The 26549-nt window shown below is 38.6% G+C and overlaps 1 protein-coding gene across 1 annotated transcript in view; it reads right to left on the minus strand.

The window, feature by feature from the left end:
• ADAMTSL1 (ADAMTS like 1) overlaps positions 1-26549 on the minus strand; it is a 402694-nt gene that overhangs the window by 29363 nt on the left and 346782 nt on the right. Inside the window, exons 17-22 of the mRNA XM_053932922.1 lie at positions 22834-23044; positions 16466-16645; positions 14778-14931; positions 12403-13543; positions 6590-6717; positions 3019-3147 (exon numbers count right to left, since the gene is read on the minus strand). Of these exons, the coding sequence (XP_053788897.1) occupies positions 3019-3147; positions 6590-6717; positions 12403-13543; positions 14778-14931; positions 16466-16645; positions 22834-23044 (1943 nt within the window). The remainder of the gene's footprint in view (positions 1-3018; positions 3148-6589; positions 6718-12402; positions 13544-14777; positions 14932-16465; positions 16646-22833; positions 23045-26549) is intronic.

A 26549-nucleotide genomic window follows, 5' to 3' on the forward strand; every position in this document is an offset into this window, starting at 1 on the left:
ATGAATATCTGCACAATTTAAGCGCTGAAATCAACAGAAAGCTCCCTAGTGATGCTGATGTGATCCAAATTGCTCTCACATCCTATTTTTGAGTGAAATGGTGCACAGTAGTAAAGTTACCCACACAAAAAATGCTGGCTTTTTGAGGCTTGGAGCAAATCCTCCAGGTGGAAGTCACAGGCATCTGCAAGACTCCTGAGTGACTTTTGGGTGGGAGTTCCCCTAGGATTGGTTTTGGAGAAGTCTGGAATTGACCACAATCACCTAACAATAGTTAAAAATATATATTCCTTCATCTCTATAAACAAAGAAGTGATGTTATGTCAAGTGAAATAATGTTGGCTTTCAATCTTGACCAAAACCATGACATTGTCTTTGTGGTAAAACTGAAATAGAGTTTCATCTTGACATAAATCACATCAGGTGCCAATTAAACTTGAATGCATCCAGAATGATTCTACTTTCCCTTGTCTTTTAGTTAATATTTATAGATTTCAACTCAGAAGACAGACCTTGACTGTGCTTGTGCCTGTCTTAAGAAGCTTAAAAGCAATATAAAATCATTCCCTAGGCTTTGGTTGCATACTCTTCCATTATCTCTTATTTTTAAGAAACCTTCTCCAGGTTTATCAACACATGTTAGCAGCAAGTGTATATTTCTGGCCTTTGATAGAAAATGCAGCTTTAGAGAATATCACAACTGATCCTTAATATTTCTCTTGTAAGTATTCTGCTGTCTTGCTGACTCTCAGTAAAGATGTGTCCTTACATGAGCTGAGATATCCAGATCCAATACATGCATGGTCCTATACCACAGACTACAGCACAGTGATAGAAACACAGCTTATATTAATGGGATGAACTGTCACCGAACTCTGACTTAGAACAACTCTCATTAGTTGTGCTGGCTCAGGACATCCTGACATGACTAGAGAGAAAGTACTAGAAGGAAAAAACTATAGCTTTAAAAGAATGTGTGAAGAGCTGTTTTCATCCAGACAAGTCTCCACATAATTTCTGGATATGCTAGTTTGCTTTCTAACTGTGTTAACTTTGCTATCTCACACTAATCTATTTTTTATTGCCAGCTGTTATTGCATTAACTGTTGCATGTTATTTTACTATGATTTAGTAGCCATTTCATTGTTAATATTTTCTGGGGAGCTTTGGCAAACTATACAGATGTAAAGTTTATCTACCCTAAAGAAGTCACTAGGATACAAAACATTTGCTGACTGCAGAAGTAGTGCATGTTACTTTTATCCTTAGAATTGATTGTTCTAAGGATGATCAAAACTAGGCTAAATAATCATAAAGCTGATGCTAAAACAAAAAGGTTGTGCTTACATTAGGAGGAAAATTGCATTTATTCTCATACTATGTTACAGGTTTTAGGAGCTGGTTCATTTTCCAGATGTAGGTGAGACAGTTGACAGAAATTGCTGTTCTTGGATAATTCTTCAAGGTAGTTTTCTTTGTAATTGCTTTTGAATTATTAACACTATTTTTATAAAATTAGGATTCTAGTGCCCATAAAACATATCTGCCTTCATTATTAATTCTCTTATTTCCTTTGTAACATCCCAGCTTGTGGTTTATGATTTTATGATAATTTCAAGAGCATTAATCTCTGGTGTCAACATAGTTAACATTTTCTGCGGAGGCAGTAGAAGAAGTTTTTTTTTTTTACCCATGGAGAAAATTAGGATTTAAGAAAATTTCTTCTGTGTCACAGAAGATTCCAACATACAGATACTAGACAGCAAAAAGCTTTATCTTAGACATGAAGACACTGCTAAAATTTTCCATTTTGGATGTTGTCATAGTGGGTAAGTTTTACAAAATTGCTAGAGATTATTTTCCTCTCAGAAAAGCCTTTGAATCTGTGTCCCTGACCATTTTGAGCTTCCCTCCTGTAGTTTTCTGATAAGTACTGTGGAAACTTTGTTTAGTCACATCCGGTTGTTTACACGGTGCTTTTGGTGAAGAGAAATGGCTACACTTAGATCACCAATAACTGTCTGAATCTGTGGGTTATGTGTCTGGGCAGCTAAGAGAACCCAGAGAGAGAAATCCAAAATAAAAATCCAAAATCCAAAATTTGTATCAATGTAATATTTAGTCTCTTTACACAATGTCCATGCAGATAAGCATGGTGAGACCTGCGGGAAAAAACAGGTATAATTTTCGTCTTCCTTGAAAGTCACTGGACACCAGTCTGATTGCAAGAGTGTGTCACACTGTGCATAAAAGTATAATGAATCCATGGTATGGCTGCAGGTCTTTAGAGATTTCCCAGCTCCTCCTCCTTAGATCAACACCATTCCCACTAACAGCTGTAGGACTGCCACACATGGATAAGGTCAACTGATTTTGGTTACCAGCGGAAAGATGTAAACTGTCACTGTAAGACTGAGGGATATTCAGTCTCTGACTGGAAAACAGTTTTAGGGAAAATCCCGCTTCAGTAGAATTCCTCTGAACTCCTGTACTTCCAAGATGAAAAGAAAAAAAAAAAAACAAAAAAAAAAAAAACCCCAAAAAAAACCAGAAAAAAGAGAGTGCTAACATGCCTTTAATGTAAAATAAGCAGGAAAAGAAGAAACTGAGAAACTAGCTGGAGTGATTTTTAAAATCCCCATCAGTGACAAAATTAGTCAGTCCATGCTTGTATATTGTCACCGAACATCCCCAACAGGTAGCCGTGTGTATCAGTTTTGTTGCATTCACACCATACCATGTATCTCTTACAATGCCTGTCGCATTGACTCAGGTTGTTTTGGGTTTTTTTTTTTTTTTTTGAGCCCAATTTTCTTAAGCCACTATACTTGACTTGTTTGATATGGGTAAAAAGAGGACAAGTTCTGTGATAAGAATTGATGGAAGCAATGAAGTTTGTCCAAGACCTAGGAAAACCTTGCAATTTCACTTAGCTGCAACTGCAGATACCAATTTAGCAAATAATCCCACAGAAATTTATAGCCAAAGGCACCTGCACAGGAGAGAATAATTTTTTACCTGCAACCTGGCAGTTAATGCTAACGTTTGCTTTCTGGATTGTTTTCAGCATGCTTCCAATATCAACAGTGACAGCCAGTGATTCAGTGTTGATCACGGTAGCTCTTGATGCCTTTATCAGTGGCTTTCCTGCATAAAAGAAGCACCATAGTTCATCATAACAAGTACATCAGAGTCATAATGGGATAGATAGGCTGGAACACTCTTTGTGAAAGTACATACAACAGGCAGGCAGATAAGGGAAAACAAAGTGTAAGCCCCCCTGCTTTTATAATATTTCACTGTCATCAAATTCCATGGGTAAAGCTGTCTTGAAAAAATAAAAGGCATGCTTGAAGCAGAGGCAGAATAGCATTAAAGCCATATGGACATGCAGGAGAACCAGCTGAATCAATAAACACCAGCACAACTGGAGCTGCAGTGAGATGCTTGCCTGGTGCTGCAGCTGCACCACCACCCTTTGGTAAAGACTAAATCCAGGAGCCTGAGTGATGGCTACAAGCACAGTGGAGAAAGTTTAGCATAACATGCAAGCTGTTTCTACACATTGATCATGGTTTCCTTAACCTACAGGGGAAACACCAGGGTGGGGAAGACCAGACCACAACCAGAAAGTTTTCTCATAATGGCCAGCAGAAGAAGATGAGGATATTAAACTGTATTAACGCCATACACTGTTACTTCATGTTCTAGATAAAACAAAACAGGTTATCTGACAGGAAGGGGTTTTTCTTAATAGAGCTACTGCTTGCCCACAATAAAGTGTGCTTTCAACATTAGTGACATCAAATCAAGGTGTTTTGCTGCTGTATCTTTGTGGGATTACTTACAAAATTATCCATGATCAATGGCTCAAGAAGCCTTCTGCAAATCCTTTTGTAGTGCTACTGTAAAAGGATGCTTACAAAACAGGTCAGAGGTACACAAGCTTAGCTTTGAGAGAGAGGACTAATGCAGCAGAGCTGAAAAGAGCTGAATGAAGGTGCTTCCCTGTCTCAGAGGAAGTGCTTTGCAGTCAGGATGTTGCAGGAATAGCAGAACATAACACAAGTGCTTTAAATCACATGGGAACTGGGTGTCTTCAACTCAGTGTTGCATTTTCAAACACATAATTAAAAAAAAATCTATAAATACCTTTTTTCTCCCATTTTAAATAAATGGCCAGATACCAAACCAGATATCCTTGTTTGCCTCCAAAAGCTGCAGTTTCAGGCTAATGTCTATCACTAGCTTTATTTGTATGTTAATTTTGCACTGGCTCATGAAGAAAAGCTGGATGTGAGAAAAATGATTTGATTTCATTGAGCTCATGGAGAGTTCTGAAAATTTAAGTCAGTCTTAAATATAAATCTCTCCATATAGCTGTATTCCCACATCTTTTAAAATATACCATTCATCTGTAACTCCTGTCTTATCAGTTTGGTATTTTTTTGTACTTTACATTTTTTTAGTTTGGTGATTTTAATGCCCAAGAATAGCTAAGTAAAATATTGCATTTAATTGTTTGAATACCTCCAGAAGTTTTGATACTTTTTGGCAAAGTCTAAAGAAAAGAAAAATTCTTCAGCTATCCATCAGCCTTTAATTTTCCTGATTGGTTTCCATAACCCCACCACAAGATTTAAAATCTTTTAGCTGTTCAACCCATAAATGAGCAGGAAACCATTGTGAAAACCATTGTGAAAACCATTGTGCATATCCCACTGTCTTTTTTTTTTTTCCCATGCATGTGTTAAATGAATCAGAAAATTCTTCAATGCAATAAGCTTTTGTCCCCACTCCTCTAAAGATGATCTCAGCTTTCCATGTTTTTTGGAGAAAATACTTCCATTATGCCAAAAAGATTGTTACTTTGTTCCAAAAATTGCTCAGTATTTCACTTTGATATTTATGGCCTCACTTTATAGGCTGTTCAGCTCTTTGCCTTGGATGTGAGATGCAAAAGTATACCAGTTCCTAACAGGAGTTCTGCTTGAGTCTGAGAATGTTAATCCACCTAAAATTTAAAATCATAGCTTTGATAACTAATTATAATCAAAAACTTAAAGTCTTTCTGTGTCACATGTATATGTAATGCTTTATTTTCACAGTGTCATACAAAATTATTGCCACAAAATGTACAAAAACTCTGGCTTTTACACTCACTGAACAATGTGGACAGAATAGCATTTTGACTGATGATTTTTTAATGCCATGTTCAGCTTCATGCTGGTGTGGCATAAGAGGTTCAGTGTGGAGGTTTAGTTGCTTCTAAAATATGACACTGCCCTAACAGCAGCACTACTATCTTGCTGCCTGGAGTTCAGCAGAGTTATTTCTGATAGTAGTAGTGTAAAAAGGATCAGTCTCTTCACTTTTGCCTACAGGTAATTTGTAGCTCTGATTCAGATCTTTCTTTTTTGCTCTGGAAGACTCACCCATTCTTCTAAAGAACAAGACAAAGTCTCTTTCTAGTTGATTTACTGATTACTTTTCTAAGCTTCACTATTATCCACTGTTGCCTTATATTTTCTTTATGCTTCTCTTAACTGAAATTTTCTCTGTGTTTGGTGTAAATTTTTTTTTAAAAAATTAAATCTAATCAAAACCTATTCCTTCCTCTAGTCATACATGGACACAATAGCAGTTGATGGTTGCTGCCTATGCATTGGAAGCTTCCAAGCATTTCCATATGTTGAAGCAGTGAAATGAATAAGTCTGCAAAATCAATAAGCTTTTCAGTATTCTTAGCATGTTTACTTTTGCCTTGGTGATAAATAGGATCCTCCTTCTGTAAAACCTCTCTGCCCTGTCACAGTCATTAGCTGTCATTGTTATGTTCTGTTCCTGTATCTTTCTCAACAGCTCTTCCTTCATGTCTGCTGCTCCACCCTTCTGCTAGTCCTGATGTGGTTGTGAGCCTGCTGACCATGTCTGCTAGGGAACCTTGAAGAAGCTGGATTCATACTTATAACTCCCTTTGCCATTGGCTTTTATATGGATGAGTTTTTTTTTAGAATTGAATTCTAAACCATGATAGCACATGATATTTAGTCTGCTTTAGAATCTGTTACTAGAGAAATAGAAATATGGAATCTAGTTTTTTGAGAACCTCTATTTGCTACAATTGAAACAGTGTTAGCCACTCGTGACTGAATATGATATAGAGTTTGATCCTGTAAAAGATTCAGCTCTGGAAGTTTTCTGGCTTGCCTAATGTACACCTGAGAAAGTCCTGCAATCCATCTGTTATATTTGAACAGATCAGTGTTAGGTTTAAAATGAAGCACAAAGTTTGGAGGCTTGGACTGCATTGCCCCTACAGGTTGCAAATAACCAGGATAAGCACTGTTTTTAAGAGCATGTCAGATGCAAGTGAGAAAAAGCATTGATGTATTGCAGAGACACATAAACCTCACAAACCATCTATTAAAGTCTCAGGTTTTTGCAGAGTTCATACCCTGTGTTTTCACCAGTGTACTTCTGTTGATGCATTTTACATAGCTTTAGCAAACCTGTTCCCCTGCAAACAACCTCTGTCCAGATTCACACAAGTAACCTGGACCTGCAATCACAGAGGTTAAACTATTACCTGCTAGGGTGACAGCAATGGAGACAGAGTCAGATCCCAGGGCATTGGATGCATTACAAGCATAGAAACCCACATCAGCTTCCACAGGTGCTAGAATCTGCAAGGAGTCATCAGGCTGAAGGAGCAACCTGGCATAAAGCAGAAAGAAAGAAAGATGTAATAGTCTCTTAGTCCATGTGAACATGAACATATTTACTGGGAATTTTTAGGCTTAGGTAATATTTTTTATAGAACAGGCTTTTAGGTTAAATTTAAAAATCAATGAAGAAATTTAAACTCTTACATTGAGACTGTAAGTTGTGATTGCTTATATTAAATTTTAGTCTCATTCCCAGTTCCTCTACTGCTGATATGTGTATTAAAGAAAGACTGCTGAGTAATTAGGACATCTGCCCAGTGAAACCTCCTCCTCTGCTGTAACACTTCTGCATAATGCTGAATGAGTTTCCCAGCATTGCTGTCTTCCAGTTCTACAGCATAGGAATAGCAATAGTAAGAAAAAGCCAAATTATTGCAAGGGAAAAATCATGAAACATGCTGAAGCTATGCAGAAAGAAGTGACGTGAACCACAGGGTCAGTGTTAAAGCCTGAAATAGGTTCAGATTCTTTTTTTGATGGGCAGCTTGTACAAACTCAGCAGTTTTGATTCTAGCCTAATAGTCAGTGAAGACAGAGAGGACTTCTCAGCTTCTCCTTGGGCTGAACTCACTGTTTCTTTCCTCTGCCAGTAAGAGGAACCTACCAGGAGCTCAGTGTACTGTCTATGGTTAAATAGAATTAATATGGTCTTAGTGCTCTTATGAACTGCTTCTTTTCACTGTCTGGTTTTACAGTGGTATAACCCATAAAGTCCTGACATACACCTATTTCAGCAAGAATTCAGTCCATGGGTTTGTGATTATGTACCCTTATTTTCATCACACTGTGTTTCATGATTGTTGCTCCTTTCTCTGAGTTTACTTTTTGGCTGAAACTGTAGATAAAATCTACTGTTATCATCAGCAACTTTCAGCAGTTGTTGCTTGTAAACTCTTAATAGAGGATGTGATTGACAGTGGGTGGCAAGGATGAAACTGGGGGAGGGATATGCCTGTAAAACACATGCAATAGAAACCTGCTCACAGATCCTGGAATTGATGTTTCTTTACACTCCCATCACCACTATAAAAACTGTTGTCTCATGGACGAAAAAGCCACAGATACTCAATTTTGTATAACACTGTGGGTGGTAGATGTCTAAACCAAACTAGATTAGGGCCACCCAGCAAAATGTATTATAGGAAAAAATCTCCAGAGTTAACATTATTTTTTACCCTTTTCTGAGTAATAAGAAAAATAGTCATTATCAATAAGAGATGCCTGTTTTTAAAGAAGTTTTGTAAATGCTTAGAAAAATGCACATTTGCAAAACAAACATGAATACTTTTAAAGTTGCATCTGTGCTTGTGCAGCCAAAAACCCGCCAATTGCTGAATTAATTCCCTTCCCACTTTTACTGTCAAGAATGTTTTTCTTACCTCTTAGTCATAACCAGGGCTGACTAGATAGTCACTGCTAACAGTGACAATAACTAACAGATTTTTTTACTTGCAGAACTAATGTTCAGTATCAGTATCAGTATCTCACACATAAATTTTTAGTTTAATACTGACTGCTTCAATCATTACATGGAATTCATTAAATCTTCAGAAGTTGTCCCAAATTATAACAGCCTGTAACATTTAAAAGTTCTGTGTGTTCTGTCTGCATGTCTGCAAATATAGTATGTAGGCAGATCTTCAGTTTACATTAAATTAATGCTTACAAGGCCCCTAAAATAGTTTTAATTAATGTTTCTGACATCTTCAAGCTGAGGCAAGATCTTGCCTAATATTGTACCTCATAAAACACAAGGATGCATAATTTGTTTGCTATTAATCACCTCTCCTGACATAAACCTCTCTCTGTCAGCTTAAGTCACCTCAAGATGCAGCACAAATATTTTAAAAATAGAGGTAGTCCAGGTAGATACTTGACTTTTTAAAAAAATAGACTCCTACAACTCCAGCCTCCTATCCTCTCAACCCAAGTTTTAATGTCTTTCTCCAGAAATAAACATAATGTTCTCTTATTTTCAATAATTCTGTTATTTTTGCATCACAATTTGGCATAGCTGCTTTTCTTGAAAGCAGATCTTTTATCATTCCTCATTGTATAGAATTATTTTGGCTGAATTCCCTATTTGCTCATAGATTGCTATTTTTGTTAGGTATTGAGTTGCTTATCAGGGGTGGAAAAAAGCTAACCAGCTGTAGCAATTCTTTAAGTCATCAGCATGTCTTCAGAATCTCATTTACGGACTGAAAATAATACAGCTTAATATTTAATCAGTCTCATCTCAGTTGCTCCACACTGCGTTGCCTCCAAGACAAAAACATATCTTGCAGGACATATATCAATGACTAAATAAGACAAATCCCGAACAAACACCTCACAAACACCTAACTCCATACCACTTACTGTTCACATGCTGCTTCATGTGCTTTTATAAAATTTATTTCTGTTTTAGAGAAGTTGAATTATCAGGTACCAATGGATCCCCAGTGACAGAAATTGCAGCATACTTTCAAAACTTACTAAACAAAGCTTACTAAACAATGCTTAAATTCCTCAAAGATTTTTACTTTTAAAACTGATTCCTAAGGAATTTACTCTGAATTTTCTCCAAAATAAAACATTTTCCAACATATACAGCAATCAAAAAACTTTGGTATGGATACTAGTAGGCTCTGAAATAGCATTCAGAACCCAGGCTGGCGTTAACTTGACTCTTTAACCTTAGGAGAGAGTATGGACTCTTCTGTTAAATATGCACTCAGGATGAATAGGCAGACACAAATTGGAGATCTTTTACTGGAACCACAGATATTTGCAACTGTTGCAGCTATTTGTGTCATATGTTTTTGTTCTCTTAAGTAACTGAAAACCAGCACTTTTTGGGGGTCTATGTTATATCTTTTTGTGACTGTACCTATACTAAAGCCAAAGAAAATTAATTTTTGCAAGGATAGACACGCAGTAGGAGTCATACTTTTAGGTGGATGAAACAGCTTATGGAATGGGGCAATGAAAATAAAGCCATACATCATTATTGGAGATCATTGGCTCAGACAAAACCCATGGCCACAAGGTGTAAAACTGAATGCCTTTATCTCAGTGGTTTGTATATACAAAACAGGTAGCTGTCACCCAACCTAAAACCAGCAGCCTATACTCTAAGAATTGCAATACCCACCAAGTACTTCTGAAATCTTAGTATATTCAGTAGGGCATGACCTGAGGAACTTCAGCAGTACTCTTTGGCCATTCTCAGCAGAAATGTCTCTCTCTGATACTGGTACAGGAAAGCCCACCTCTATTTCTTTCCTTATTCCCATTAAGACAGAGGTGGGCTGGAAAATCCTCTTCTCCATTCAGTGGTTGGCAAAGTACAAAGAAAACAAACTCCAGAGCTAAAAGACAGTTCAAACATACGAGACATACCACCACATGTTTACATCTTTGGCCTTGCAGTTTACAGCAATACACTATTAGACTGCCTAAACTGCAGCTTCCATTGACACAGCTGACTGACAGGCAGCAAGATCATTCTGAGCCAAAGCCAGAATACTAATCTTAAAGAACCCAGCAAAAAAAGCCACAAAAAAATTAGCTCCCAAGATATAGGTTGAGTTGCACCTGAAGCTCAGAGCACAGTAATTTCTTCCCCTACATGCCAGCCTGGGGGAACTATGAATGATGAATGCAGAAGGAAGTTCATAAAGCAGAAACTACCTCAATATTTAAAGAAGAGTTGTGAATTACTTATGCCACTAACTGGAAAAGAAATTATACTTTCCTCAGACTTTCTGATAGAAATTTTGAGCATACACATTTAAGGCTATTTCAGCCAAACTGAATGGGAAAGAAAAAAAGATTGAAAAGGAATTGTGAAATTCTATATAAAAAAATCTGAAGTAAAACTTCAGGAATCATATCATAAGTGTCAGGAATCATCATAAGTGTCTTTTACTTCAGCTAAATTAATCTACATGTTGTGATATCATAAGAGATTATAGGGTATGAAATAAACTTGCCAATTTCTCATGACTGTAGTGTCTAGAATTCCTCTTATATTAACTTCATGTAACATCCCTTCCCCTTCATGGATGCCACAGAAGTTACAGTCATTTCAAGTAGAGAAAAAACCTCAACTTAATGGCCCAATTCTAATGGGATATAAACACTAGATGAAAATTTATATATGAAACTTGTTTTGGGGGTGACCTACAGACATTTTCACAGGAATATATCCAAATGAAGGGATTCTGTATGTTCAAGTCATGATTATGACTGTATGTGATTTCCACCACAGGTACATTCTTATTCTCAGTCACCTCTACCCCTTCAAAAGTTACCTTTTTTTTTTTTTTTTTTTTTTTTTGTGTTAGATTTAATATACTTATTAGCCTTCAGACAGAGAGGCAGGAACCAGGAAACTCAGATCATTATAGAAAGCAATTACTTTTTTGTTGATTCAATAGTAAAAATAAAGGAGCTAAGAACCTAATTTCATAATTGTATAGAATGGGGAATTTTACCTAAATCAAGACTTCACTGGATGATCCAAGGGCACCACACTGGAAATTAGTTTTTGTTTTGACTCCCTCTTTTCCCATGACCTTATGACTAAATGTATATGTCTTAGCTGAGGTCAGTATCTTATGCAGAAGTAATTGCTAGCAGATCCCTGGACAACTTTGTTGTGCTGTGTTGCTCATTAATACTGCCTACTACAATCTTTTCCTGTTCTTATATAATGATTTCTCACAGAACAGAAACAAAATATAAAATCCCAAGCATACACATGAGAAGAATGTATGTTATAAACACAGTTAAACATATAACTTATACTGAAAATAACTTCTTTCTGTGTGTTCTTCCACACAAATTAATAATCGGGAGTGATTGGAAAGGAAATACTACCTGAAGGAAAAACAGCATAATTTTTGTGGTATACTGAGAAAAGCATTTTGTTATGCCAACTTCTCAGGTTACACCTGGGACCAGCATTCCAGAATTTAAACAGATGGATTCACCAATTCACGTGAGAAGACAAATGCTAAATGATCGGTCTGTTGAGATGACAGCAAAGCTGGAAACAGCCATGAGGTGTGGTTCCACAGTTTACAGCCTTTATCAGAACATACACAGTAAATGGTGATTATAATGCCCTTTGAGGCTTATCCTCGGGCAGTTTAATGCACGGATGCATTTGTGGAAGGCCAAAGCCTTAGCTCCTCCATCTTCTCTTACATACCTGTCAAGCCCTCCTGGAATACTAGGAGAAAAGCAATTTCAGCTCCAACAGAGGATAATAGCAACAACCAATGACTAGTTTTCATATCTCTATATCAATCTTCATAGCAAAAAATCTCCGCCTTCAGATGGGAAAATAAGCTAAGACTCCCAGTCTCTGGATGCAGAATGCTCTGTTGACTGTATTAGGCACTTATGTCCTTTAGTACTTTACAATCCCTTCTTTTTTACTTACTCAATCAGAAGTAAGGTTCCTGTCTGCCACGCCAGTCTGACCCCGCATCCAGACCTTGCTGAAGATTTACACTGCCCTGTTTAACCAATTTACTAATTCACATGCACTTGCCCTTCCTTCTGTTGTGAAATCAGACTACAGCAAAACATGGCTTTGTCCACGGGACTGACTGGAAGAAACATGGAAAGTGACGAGTCAAAATATGAATTATTTTCTTAAAAGTTAAATAGCATGCTTTACCTATCATTGTATTTCACTTCCTCTCCATTCTTAGCCCAGCTGATGGTGGGCTTTGGGTTTCCCACTGCTTCACAGTGAAGCAGCACACTAAGTGTACCACTTGCTAGGACCACCGTCTGTCCCAGGTGGGTGACAACCTCTGAAGCAGAAAGTTGTTGTGCTGCTGAAATCTTTCTGAGGATGGCAGGCTTTTGATGAGGCCTGTGCAAGTCATTTGCCAGGTCTACAGAGGTGGAAATAAATGTTTCAGCAGATGATGTCCTCAGGGAGCTGGTAAATCCAGAAACACGTCTGTGGAAAGGGTACTCCACTGAGGCTGAATCAACTTTTCGCCTTGATGCTTTGAGGACAGATTCCTGCTGGTCCAAGTAGCTCTTGAAAACCTCGTGAGCCAGGTGCACAACAAGATGCTCAGTGTAGATATCTTTAAGCTCCTCAGGCTGTTGAGACAAATTCCTTATGATATCATCCAGGCGTTTCTGCTCTGTGACCATAGTAAATGGCAGGCTATGCTCCCGGCTGTGGTCCTCTTCTGAGGATGCGTTTCTCTCCACAGACTCCTGGGCTTCCCAGGACTCCAAATTTTCCACTGGCCAGCCCCTGAGTTGTAGCAGCCTTGAGACAATATTGTCATACCATCTGCTGGGGTTAGCAAGGTGCCCTCGCTTTTCAGCCTTGCTACCATTGAAGAAAATCCCATTGAGATGTTTATCCTCTGTTCTCAAGGCATCATTTAAGCCAGCCTTTCTCATGTCTTGGTCCTCTCTAATACCAGATGGCTGCCCAGCAATGATCTTCTTGTTGCTTCCAATCAGTTTAATTGTGAAATGCTCCCGGGCTGGCCCTGCTGTGCAGGTGTATGTCCCAGTGTCTGAAGGCTTCAGATGATGGATTTTCATGTACTCGTAGGGTGCAATGGTGATGTGAGCTGAACTGACAAGCCTCTTGTTATCCTTCTCCCAAGTGATCAGTGATTTCCGGAACCTCCTGGTAGGGCATCGGAGGACAACAGAAGTTTTGGGCAGCAGGTAGGCATATCCACCCACAATGAAGTGCAGCTTCTTCTGCTTCCTTGTCTGGATGTAAACTTGCTTTACAGCCATTATGTGAGGGCTTTGCTTATGAGCCGGTCTGCTGTGCCCTGAAATATATAATTAGTATGTGATACTATTAAACAAATCAAGTAGTTCACATTGTTGTGGGTAGCGTTTGACCCATTAGACAGTAACGGGAGAAACTGGCTACCAGTTGCTTTACATTAAACTAGAACAATCAAAATAAGAGGAATAACAAGACATACTTCAGGAATGTGAAAGTAGCCTAGAGTATATGCAGAAACCAAACAGGGATAAAAGCTTTACGGGAGAGAGAAAACTTCAGTGGAAACATAGATCTTGTTAAAGTACTTAAACAGAGACTGTTATTCAAGAAATGCACTGAATAGTGTTTACCATCCAAACCTTCAAAGACAACGTGATCTTGCAGCTCACAACAGTAAGGAAGAATGAAAATCTTGCTACCTCAAGGAGTGATGTTGGACAGAAAAAAACTCTCTGGGCTAGGCTTAAATTGTGGTAAATACTATTAAAGATTGGCATGTCCTTCTGGTTTCCTGATCTCTGTGTCAGAAACCTTTATTATGAAGCACTAAATTAAGCTGCATAGGCATATTATTAGTAAATACCATGCAAAATTTGATCCAAGCTTTAGTTCTAAACATCAGATTTTTTCTCCCTACATACCCAACATTCAGCAGTTTCAGAGGCAAGCTGAAGCTAGGCTGACTTTCACATACCCAGTTGGCTTACTGCAAACTAGGGAAGAGTGTACAGGGGTCTTGTGATGGGTAAAAACAAACGCATGAACTACCACCATAAGATATATCTAACTTGTATGGTTCATTAGAATTACATATTCCACATGGTTCTTTAGAAATCTCAGGTCATAGAGGATTTGGAGTGACATAATGAAATAATAAGTTTCTAAATGATCATCAGCAAAATCCCTTACCAACCATTTTCCTTGTAGCTGTTCTAGCAGACAGTTTATTTACTCCAGCCCTCCAGCTGCTGTATCTCTGAGCCTCTACATTCCAGCTGTGAAATTCAGATCTAGATTTTGGTCAGAATTTTGAGCCAGTTCTTCCAGAAACTAGTAGTTCCCTTCCAGCACACTGGCTCATATCCAACTCCATTAGTGAAATCTGTAGCACTCCTCCAATGGCTTGACTTATTTACAGACAGAGAAACCCACTCCACAAGACTGAGTAATACTAGCGTGAAAGCAGGCTGTGAAGCAGGAAATAGCACAGATTTCTTAGTGAAGGACTTCCAAACCCTTTTCCCCAGACACTGCCAAACACCTTTTCCACTTACGTGCACAGGGGCCTAGTGAACAGGGCCTGATCAAGGATGAGAATGGCAAAGGGAGGCAGAGAGAGGAATTGATGATAACAAAGCCTCCGGTTTTCAGCATCTTTCTGCAAATAGCATTTCGACTCTGTGTGCCTTCTCCACAGCTCACTGAACACTGGGAACAGAATGAGAAACATTAGGAGAAATGAAAAGGGTGCTCCTTCTCACACACTCCCTCCTCACTTCCCATATCCACATTGCATACACACACCGCAGGATAGAGCAATTACAGTTTTCAAAATGTTACAGTGGAATAAAGCAGAGCAGCATCTGACCATGCAGCTACAAACAGTGCAGGCACAGTAAGGAGCTGAAATACTTGTTATTTTCTGTCCTGTAAGACTTAGATTCTCTCCATGCCCCTGCTACCATTTCTTTTCTGTCAGATGGTGTCTTTTGTTTTAATGGTACTGTGCTACAGTTCCAAGACAGTCTTTGAGCTTTGTTTCTATATGTCTGTGTCTGCTGGCTGGAAAAACTCCAGCTCATGTCCAAGAGCAGACCTCATGGAGCTGAAGATCACAGTTGCATTCTGGGCCAGATAAAATCTGACCTAAGTTTAATCTTTAAGCTTTGCGGTTGCAAATCCATTTAGGAATAATAAAGGGAGGAGTATTGTAGTCACCAATTAATTACCTCAGCCTTGTAGTTACTACACATGGCCTACACAGAATAGTATAAACCCTCTAATACCAGACTGCAGTGCTTGTTGCACAGGTGGACATGGTTTGATGGACTTCATCATGACTATTCAGTTTCATATTTTTGCATATAGTATTGTGGAAAAAGAAATACAGACAATGCCTTTGCACTGGAACCAAGCAGCAGTCTGTAAAAAGAGCTAGAAAATGGGTAATGCACTGTAATTACCATCTTTGCCGTCAGAATGGCTGTGTTCCTGGCAGAAGACTTTATGAAAACATCCACTAATTTGAGTAAAATGCCCAGACAGATCCCCATAAGAATGGTGCAGGTGGGACAGCTTGGTAGGGTGATTGGCTCTTCTTTTACAATTTCCAATTTCCACTGCCTTCCATGAAAGAGGACTGGCAGAGTGGTGGTATAGACTGAAAGATGCACAATGATTTTCATGCTTACTGGCATGAAATTTGCCTTTGCTTTGATCTTATAAAGTAAAATTATATTTTCATAATATCTATTCTCCCGTCCCCTTTCATTTACCTCTTCTCCTGTTCCCTCCCTTCCTCTTCTTTTCTATTCTCTTCATCATAGGAAAGAGTTGTAGTGGCCACAAGAGGAAAAGACTATCAGAACAACTAGGTTTTGGCAACAAAGAGCATGTAGCCTAGGGTAATAAAGATTTCTCTTCATCGATGCCTTGGATGAAATAATAAGCAGAGGCATGGACAGAGGCAGGGATTTATTGTTTGGAGCATGACTTGTGCTTACACCAGAAGGGTCTTAAAGGTTTGGTCAGATGGCTAAAGCACATCTCTGGAGGCAGACACCACAGAGGAACATGGAGCTAGTGATAACGTCCTCAACCAGGATGATAAGGACAGATTACAGGACAAAACTGGGCATAACATGCTTTGTGGAGTCTGACCTTATTTGGCTCCTCTATCCCAACTGGCTTAGGAAATTTATCTCCAAGATCTGTAAAATACTCATGCAAACAAATAGCATACCTCTGTCCAGTCGGAGAGAAGCCACTCATTTGGACAATCCTCATTTTTGCAGGTTTGTTGTGTAATGGTCTTTGGCATGGAGCAGAAAGTTTCTGGCAGCTCTAACAAGCTTCCATCTGCCAGGCGCTGCTTACAAAGTGCATCTCGCTTCCGGACACCACCACCACAGGTCTGTGAACACTGAGAAAAGAGAGACAGCCACCTCACATCACATCTGCACCACCCCACTTGCTGTAAAAATTAGTTGTGAATTAGGGTAGAAATTAACACTTGGTCTTGGCCAAACAGAAAACATAAAACAAAAATTTCAGAGACCTGGAAGTGGACTGCTTTTAAAATGTCAAAATTATTTTGGAAAAGGGAAGCAGATTTGTTTGATAATTTTTAGAAAAACTGTTTCAGTATTTCTGAAGTGTTCTCTTTTAAAGTATTCTTTCAAAAGACATGGAAACAGTGACTCAGCATTGCAGTATGGAGGTAGGAAATTTGTCCTCTCCACCTGGCAAATGAGACACTTGCATGTGATGTAGAGAATCTAAATAGTAATATCTGCGTCTGAGCTCTGACACAGTGTCAGAAAGAGTGGAAAAGTCTTGTCCAGAAGTAGATAAGTAAATTGAGATTATTAATATCCACAGAACACACCTCCCCTCTCTCTTTAATGTAAACATCCCTCTCTGCATCCAATTTTCTACTCAAGGAGGGCAGGAAATTTTGAGTAACCAAATTTAGTAGCTTTCCTGCCTATTTTTTGTAAATTTAATTGCTCAGCTTTTTTTTTTTTTTTTTTCCTGAGGATCCTTTTCCTGAGGCTAGTAACAGGTACTCAGTTCCGCTCAGTTCAGCCAGCTCAACTCCTTTTCTCCTTTCTTCTAGCAAAGAAAAGGGGCAGCTTGCATTACACGGACATGACCTGGAATTGCTTATAGCTTGTGACATGACAATTATTCAAGAGAAGCAGACAATAATATGGAGAAGTATTAAAAAGTATACTTAAGCAGCTAAAAGGGAAGTGTTTTAAAAAATCTTGCAGTCATGAAAGGCTCTTCCCTCTTAGATAAAGAGCTGCATGAACTTTAATGCTAGCCTGAGTATTTAGGCTAAACATTTTTTTTGAAAGACAGAGAGGAAGTGCAGAAAGACATTTTTATATTTGTTTTCTTTTAATGTGTAAAATCTTTTGTCTCACTTATTTAGAATGTTGCAAAGCTCAAAGGTTTCCAAAAAATTAAGCAAGAAAGACAGTAGTTTTCAACTAATGAAAATTAAAATGTCTATCAGCCTCCTCTTTGAGGAAAATTCACTCCTGAGGAAGAAGAAAAATATGATTAAAAGTATTATTCCAATGTTGCCTAAGGACTTTTATCATATACAAGATACCAAATGGGTTACTCACTATGAAGATCACAGAGTATGTTCCTGCTATCAATCAGTAAATCTCAAGAAGTCTTTTTTGCCCTTCCAACTCTATCAGAGATAAGACAAAACATATATTTTCTTGCTTCTTGGACTTTATTCGCTTACATGTTGTTCCTGCACAGGACAGCCCCAAGAGTCACGCCATGTGCCTGACAGCACTGTTCAAACACTTCTTGAACTGTGTCAGGCTGGTACTGTGACCTCTGCCCTGGGGAGCTGTTCCAGTGCCCAACCACCCTCTGGGGGATGAGAACCTTTCCCTGATATTGATCCTAAACGTCCCCTTACACAACTTCAGGCCATTCCCTCAGGTGCTGTCACTGTCACCACAGAGAAGAGATCGGCACCTGCTCCTCCTCTTCCCCTCACAAGGCAATTGTAGGCTGCAGTGGGGGCTCTCCTCAGTCTCCTCCAGGCTGAACAGACTAAGTCACCTCATCTGCTCCTCATACAGCTTCCCCTCAAAGCCCTTCACCATCCTCATTGCCTGTTGTACGCTGGGTTGGTTCAGTTAGGGATTTTAATAAATGTTAGTTAGGTCAGTTCTCTGTACCCCTATTTTTCCCTCACAATGGTTTACTCCAAGTTACTTACCACAAGAGCTTTTACATGTCAATCTTATAGTCACTCCCTGATTCTTCTTGAAAGTTCTGTATCAATCACCCCACCTTTGCATTGCTATTTGTCCCAGAACACTGTACCCATCTCTGTAATGTTCCCATAGGTTGCTGTGGTCCACGTCACTCCCCTGTTGTCTGTCCCTATTGGGCGAGGGGGGTTTCCACCCCTGTCTGCCTGCCCCCTATTTAACCCAATGCTTTCATTGTCCATTCGCCATTTTGCCCTCGCGCTGCCTGGGGGTGGTCACTCTGCCCATCGCTGTGACCATGTGGGAAATAAAAACATTCTGAGACAAAGCAAGCAAAGTGTGCCTTCTCTCATCCCTTTGCATCCTCTCAGCGTACGGCTACAAAAGCTGTGTACCCACACTGGAGTGCTCCGCACCGGCAGAGAGGCGAACGCCTTAGCCCAGGAGCGCCCGTGCACGCAGCAGCTGCGGTCTCACCAAAGGGTGGCTCTAGCCAGGCTTCCCAGCTGCCCGAGGCCATAGCGAACAAAAGCCAGAATTGCTCTCCTTTGGGCATTCTCTAACAGTTTAATGTCTTTCTCATATTTTAACACCCAGACCAGCCCCCAGCACTCGAGGTGAGGCTGCCCCAGCTCAGAGCAGAGCAGGACAATCCCCTCCTTTGCCCAGCTGGCAATGCTGTACCTGATGCACCCCAGGACAGGGCTGGCTCTCCTGGCTGCCAGGGCACTGCTGACTCATGTTCAACTTGGCATCAACCAGGACCCCCGGGTCCCTTTCCATGGTCTCCCACGTGGTTTAATTTTACACTGCCCTCTATTCAAGGTATAGAACAATACAGGTTTTTCCTTACTGTCAAAAATTAATTCTCTGCTAAGATCACACAGTAAGATAAAGCACCTGCAAAAGGAGTAAACACTTTTTTCCATAAGGTCTCTCAGTTTCTTTTAAGTTCTGACATTTGAAAATTTAGAAGAGACATTTTATGGTATGGATTGGAAATAGAAAGGAAAATATAAGAAACTACTACCAATTTTCCCATGCTGACTTTGTTTTAAAGCCATTGTTCTAATTATCTTTGAAGCAAAGACAGCACTCAAGAGCAAATAAAGAATGTTGGGACTGAGACTATAGCACTTATTCAGTAATAAAGCAAAAGTGGATGAAGATTTACTAATGGATGTCTCCCATTTCAGGTATGCAGAACAGATATTTATAGGACCTTGTAAAATGAAAGCTTAAACTCTGCTCCAGAAGTGCACAATTGAAAATTATAAAGATTCTAATGCATTTAGTTAAGACACAGAAATATTTAAAAATAAATAGTCTGGAATATGTAAAAAGATGTTTTAAAAATTGTTTTAAATGTTACAACACTTATAATTTATTGTGTGTTTATCTAATGTGAAATGGCATTTAATTAAATGGCATTTAATTGAGACAATCCTTCCTTACAAATATAAAAGGCTTAGAAAAGAAAACACTCGGAATTAGAGTTTAAATTTTCTGTTTTTTTTTTTTTTTTTTTTTTTTTGTGTGTTTGCATTAAACCAGTGTGAGTGAGTGTTCTGAAAAGAACCACAAACTCCACTGATGAGGCCAAAGAAATGTATTGAAATCAGGCTGCGTGGAGAACAGATTTTACACTTTCATGTTGGTGAAGCTTTAAAGGAACTTCCCTAGGGTGAGGAAGGCACCTTCCTGAAGGGCCCTTCATCTCCCTGTGTGGGGGGAATCCTCTCAGGAGCCTGGGGAGATGGGAGGTGTTGTGGGTCCCTTAATGCAAGGAAAGTAATCCTTCTTCAGGTTTTCTTCTGCTGGAGCGATCTATAGCAGTTTTGCTGCATGACTGGAGGTCACCTCCAGAAGTTGTCTCAGCCACTCACATCCTTTCCAAATGTTTTCTTTTCTTTCCATGTCTCAGAAGCCAACAGCTGTAATAATCCCTAAGTGTAATGCACAAGCCTCATGGTGTAGGTTTTCAGATGGGAAACTTGTGTGAGACTGAGCTGCAAGATCTGGCTTTCCTGTAGGGTGGAAATATGTATAAAGATGGTGGTGTTGCAAAGAAGGAACACAGACATCCTTAAAAAATGAGAGAATGGAAATTGATTTTGATGGATTAGAGGGTTTTTTTCTGGCACAGTACTCATCTGAACAGAAGCAGAAGACAGCAGGTAGAGAAGCACATTTTTGTGCTGTTTTCCTCCAGTGAAAGGTAAGCAGAGAATATAAAAAGTCTGTGGAAATAAGGCAGAAGAGCTGCAATATGATTTTTGTTGAACTGTAGCAATGAATCACAGCAGAGGTTCTCAGCCCAGAGAAGATACCAGCTAGCTACTATAAGTGTGAACCTGTGAACAGTTTGTTTTAATTTCTTATTAACATAGTTGTTAAAGCTTTTATACTTAAGTCAAGCTTCCTCATCACTAAGATCTGCTAAGCCTTTCAAAGAGACAGCATTTGAGAGCCCTTGAACAGCTGGAAAAATTACTTTAGACAGGTGAAAGTATGTATCTTTAAACTGTTGAGGAAGATGTTACAATCTTGAAAAATCTGTTTGGAGATAGCTCTAGCAGAAAAAATTTGGTACCATTCTAATGTGGCCTATAGCTAATCGTCACTGTTAGCAGAAAATAATTTTTTCCACATATCTCTTCTTATTGTTCACATGCACTTACAGAAAATTGCTCTCTGTAAGGACTGTGGCCAATTATAGGACTTAGGTGCTCCTTCTAGCATATCCTAATTTTAAAATGGTTAACTTCTGTTATTATGTTATGAACTAGTAGAAGAGTATTTGCTATTTGCAAATATAACATGTATTACACCTATAGTTTGGTAATTTTCAAAACTACAACTAAGTATATACATGTGTGTGAGTATGAGTAGACAAATTAAAACATGAAATATCACTGAATTGTTTTAAACAGAGGACTAAAGCCTTAGGCTCATTACCTAGCTTTGACGGACCATCAGACTGGAACAAATATTTTTACTGGGTTGGTTGCCCAATCCCAAAGGTCTCCCAGCTTCATGGACTAACTGAGTTCATTAGATAAGTACATTAATGTCTCCCTGGCTCCCTGGTTAAGTGAAGAACAGATTTTATATAAAGGCACTGAATAGGCATATGTAAGCACCATGCAAAATACTAATAGTTTTCACATAGTATAGAATGAAGACTTGCACACATTAAAAATTAAGATTTAAACAGCTGTTTTGCTTACAACTACACCACACAGCAAATTTTGCCTTTAGTCTTGACAACAGTGCAAGATCTTTTCTTCCTGCAATGGTAATACTAAAAATGTTGTATTACAGCCATTTAAAGAAGCATCTTTCAGTCTTTTGAATTATACAAGTATTTTAATTTGTAACCAATTTCAGCAAATTAACTCATTCCAGAGTGCTTTCTAATGATGGAAAGCCTTTTACAGACCCATTGTGTAGACAAAAATTTTTATAATTAGTGCAATAAAGCATCCATCTCCCAAAGTGAAGTGTTTAACACACATTTCTTAATCTGAAGCATGAGGAACTAGTACTAAACAAAATTATTATCTGAGAATATATTAAGTACTCCAAATGCTTTAAAGACTCTTTTATCCTTAATCTTTCTAGTTTAGTATTCCTAAAAACTTAGACATAGCTCACTCAAGTCCACTCACTGCAGCTGACCAATATATTCCAGATATTTTTGTTTGAAATCTATATAGCCAGCTGTTAAGATTTGCCAATAACTTTGCACTAGAAATAGCTACAGTCATAATTTGCCTCTGGAAACATTGATGCATTTTTTAAGAGCAAAAATTGCACACTTTGCAGCTTTTTATTGTCAGAATGATTAATGATTCCTGTTGATGGGCTAAAGCAAAACCATAGAATCATAGCATGGTTTGTGTTGGAAGGAATCTAAAAGTTCTTCTAGTTCCACCCCACCCCATCCCCCCTCTGCCCCCCACTAGGCAGGGACATCTTCCATTAGACCAGGTTGCTCAAAGCTGCATCCAGCCTGGCCTTGAACACTTTCAGGAATGGGGCATCCACACCTCCCCCAGGCAACCTGTTTCAGTGCCTCACCACCCTCACACTAAAACATTTTTTCCTAATATCTAAACTAAATCTACCCTCTACTCTTTCCCCCATGGCTACATGCCCTTGTCAAAAGTCCCTCTTCAGATTTCTTGTGGGCACACTTGATAAACTGTAAGGCTGCTCTATGCTCTCCCTGGAGCCCTCTCTACTGCAGCTCTCCAGCCTGTTTTCTTAGGAAAGGTGCTCCAGCCCTCTGACCATTGAAATGTGTGCAATGAGGACTTTAAGAAGTCATAAAATGAAGTTACACATAAATTCTTACCTCTTGCCATTCTGTAGGATACCAGGAGGGTGGACAGTCAAAGCGATTACAGGGTTGCACGAGGGATGGCTTGGGTTTAGAGCACAATTCATCTGCCAAAATCACAGTCTCGTTGGTCTCTCTTGATAGTAGATGAGAACAGAAGACATCTCGTGTCTGCAAACCAACCCCACAGGTAAGACTGCAAGTGCTCCAATTCCCAATCTCCCATCTGTGAAAAGGTCAGCAGAGAAAATCTTAAGCACAGAAAAAATTCACCTTAATTTTTCTCTTATTATAATGACAGATGAAGAAACAGTAAATGAAAGGGAATTTTCCTTCTCTGATCAATGTCACTCTGGTAGCTGGAGAATGAGGCTAAGATGAATACTTGCAGTTCTGCATTTTCATCTCTTTTCAGAAGTTCTTGGACTGCAAGACTCTGGGATTCCTGCAATATCACAGGAAATGTTTTGTGGCCTACAGTAGGATTATTTTTTCGTCTGTAGCAGCATGGACAATGTATTTCGAAATAGAGTGGCTTTAATTAACTGGTTTTCTCCCTCTATCTTAAACAAAAAATAAAGGAAGATATTAACAGAAGTTTAATTAAAAGAATTTAAAACTCAAATGCTGAGCACAAATTTCTTTGGTATCCCTGACTGAGTTTTCTGTGCTGTTGAGATAAGAGGTACTAAAGCTTTGAGAGATGCAATGGGAAAGCAGGGGATCATCTTCAACCCCTGGATGAGCACCTGTCACTGAACTAAAACTTCTCTGAACTAGCTATGTAAATCCTGCATCAACAGGATTGTTAATAATGGTGTTAAATTACCTTAAAACTGGATTTCTGCTATTTCAACTGTACAACCCCTAATTCTGTCAGCTAAACACAGAAAATTCCTTAAAATACTAGGCCTTCCACTCACGTATCAGCTAGAAAGCACTTCAGAGATATGTAGAGATGTACACAAAAAAAAAATCAGTCCTATATTCAGAAAGAAAATACAAGAAAATAGCCTCCCCAACAAATTCATGCAAAAGTCAATGCTGACCTGGATATACTCCCACATCCAAAATCAAAGCATGAAAGCCAGATAATGCCATGTTTTCTAAATCTGAAGAGTAGCTTTATTTCCAGCATGACATTATTGAAAGTGATTGCTGAGAGAATAAATTAAAAATTCAGGAAAAGGAAGGCTCAGAGAGCCCCTCTTTGAAGAAAGCAAATCCAGGCAGAAGCTTAAAGACAGTGATCATGAAGAAGGATACCCTCAGGCTCCAAACAGGATGGAGGCAGATAATGAAGAAAAGTCATAAAGCATGCCAGCAGAATGAAGCAGATTTTGTGGAAGAAGCAGGAAAAAACCCACTCTGATGCTCTGAGATCTGCAGTCAATGGAAATAGCTTGGTGCATGTAAAATATACTATGTTAGCAAACACAGTACTCAGATAAGCATTTAAGATTGTGCTATCCTACTATCACTGAACAATTCTAACCTCTTTTTATTTTATAGATTTATTTTTGAGCATGTTTCCTCCGTTTCAAGTAACACCCTTAACATATTTAAACAGCTAGCGTGTAAGAAATTTTTTTCCTCCCTAGATGATATCCTGATGGACCAAAGGCACATTGCTCCCCTACTGTGCTCCATCTGCTGGTGACATTCTCTAATTTTATAAAATGATGCATCCTGAGCCTCACTGTAAGCACTGATAATGCTGTAGTTTGCTTTTAGACAATATTCTTGGTTCTGTTAGTAGCAATGACAACAATCTGTTTAACCTTTTCTAATAATAAATGCATCTTGTGTACTGAGTTAGAAATTTCCGTGGTCACTTTCCAGGCCATAAAACACTGAAGGACACTAATCTGTACATATGTACTGGGAGCTATTTATCAGTGCAAAAGGAGTGACATATGGCAGCCAGTTAAGCTAAGCTGGAATATGTTCTCCATATGAATGATCTGGGGGGAGTAGTCTTCCCAGATTTTCCCATGAAATTGTCAGAATTAATGGAAATATCATCTACCCTTCAGTTTTGGTGCAATCTAAAATAAGACATTTGAGTAGGTGGTGAAAAGAAGGCATTTTCTTACTCCAGAATATATTTTGATACATGGTTAATTGCCAGAATTTTTTTTTTCAAGTGCTGGCAGTAGCTGTTGCCTCCAGCAACATTTTGTTTTGTTATTGGTGTAAGTGCAAAATATTTCTGTTGGCAATTCACATCTCAGTGGCTAACAAGCCACATAAACCTTTTGGACATTTTGACTTCTTCAGAAGAGGGTGGCTGTTTCTTCTTCCAGAAAGAAATGCTGTGTTTCCATAAAGAGAAAGGATTTGTTTTTCCAGTGTTTGAAGTTTCTGAATGTTGCAGGTTGCATCTGTTACCCTTCCCATAATTAACATTGTTTTTTTCACAATTCTTTCCAGCTACATTAAAGAGGAGTTTCCTTTGAGGAGCTCATGAGCTGTGACGTCAAATACTTCTTACCCTTGTACTTTTGTAGTCCCAAGTGACTTTTATGGGCTTTCACAGATGGAAGGTAAAGAATGTAAAGCAGATGTGTAAAGTGGAGTAGGGATGAGCAAATAACTTAACCATAAATGATATACATGGATTTCAACATCCTAAGAAGCACAGAGAAAACCAGTGAAAATTTTAAGAATTACAGGACTGTAGAATTATTTTATAACAGCTAAAGGTGCTTGCAACACTTTGAATTAATATTATCCTACTAAATTTACCAATTAGTTTCTAGAGTACTCGTACTTTTAGCAATAATAAAATTATATACATAATACTCTTTTTCTGTAGAAATGCTGTTTTGCCCCTACTGCAGAGTGTTACATTATGCTAACTGAAATATGTCCTAGTTCATGTGGTACTTAGCTGTGAATTCCTCTGTCTATTTTTTCTTCTGGGTATTTTGGCCATACTGACTTTTCCAATGCACAGGGCATACAAAAGAGAATGTCCTATATGCATCTGTCAATACCAGAATTAAAATTCAAGTAGGAAAGAATCTTACACTTTAAAGGCTGAATACAGTAGTTACAGAATTAAGCTAAAGTAACCTTGCACACGTGGAACTGGTAGCTTTGTAAGCTGACTGTGGCTGCTGTTAAGGTATAGACTTTAGGAACAATCTGCACACTTGCTGATTTATAGAACAGCCAAAAGTCATCTGTTTGGTACTTCGCATATTACTTTCCAGAACCGGTGAAAGAATTGCATAGTTTTGGTCCAAACCATAAATTTTTTCCCTTCTCCTTTCTCCTTCACTACTGCCCAAAGCTGTAGTAACATGTGGTAACAGAGAAACAGCATATTTTTAGCCTTATCATACAGTAGGACTTTGGTTCATTTATGCTACTAAACCCCTGGCTTGTCCTAGCTCTAGGTCTATCGGTCCACCAGTTGTCCACCTCCACATCCTAAATATCTAAGTAGTGTTTATGTATGTAAGCCCAAACTAGACTTTAAAAATATTTCAACAACTGTATTTAATATGAAACAGATTTCAAAATGTTTTCATCCTCTTCAGGATATGGATACATAACTCTACTGATAAACATAAAATACATTGAACATTTGAACTGATTGAACAAAACTAATATTAATTCAAAACCACTGAGACATTTAGAGATGGCTAGCAAAGAGAAATGTAAGAGGAAAGAGGCAATTCATAGGGCTGGATGTGTTGAAATGAATATATGTCTATCAGTAA

Source organism: Vidua chalybeata, chromosome Z (genome assembly GCF_026979565.1).
Source record: "Vidua chalybeata isolate OUT-0048 chromosome Z, bVidCha1 merged haplotype, whole genome shotgun sequence".
In the NCBI taxonomy this organism is placed as follows: domain Eukaryota; kingdom Metazoa; phylum Chordata; class Aves; order Passeriformes; family Viduidae; genus Vidua; species Vidua chalybeata.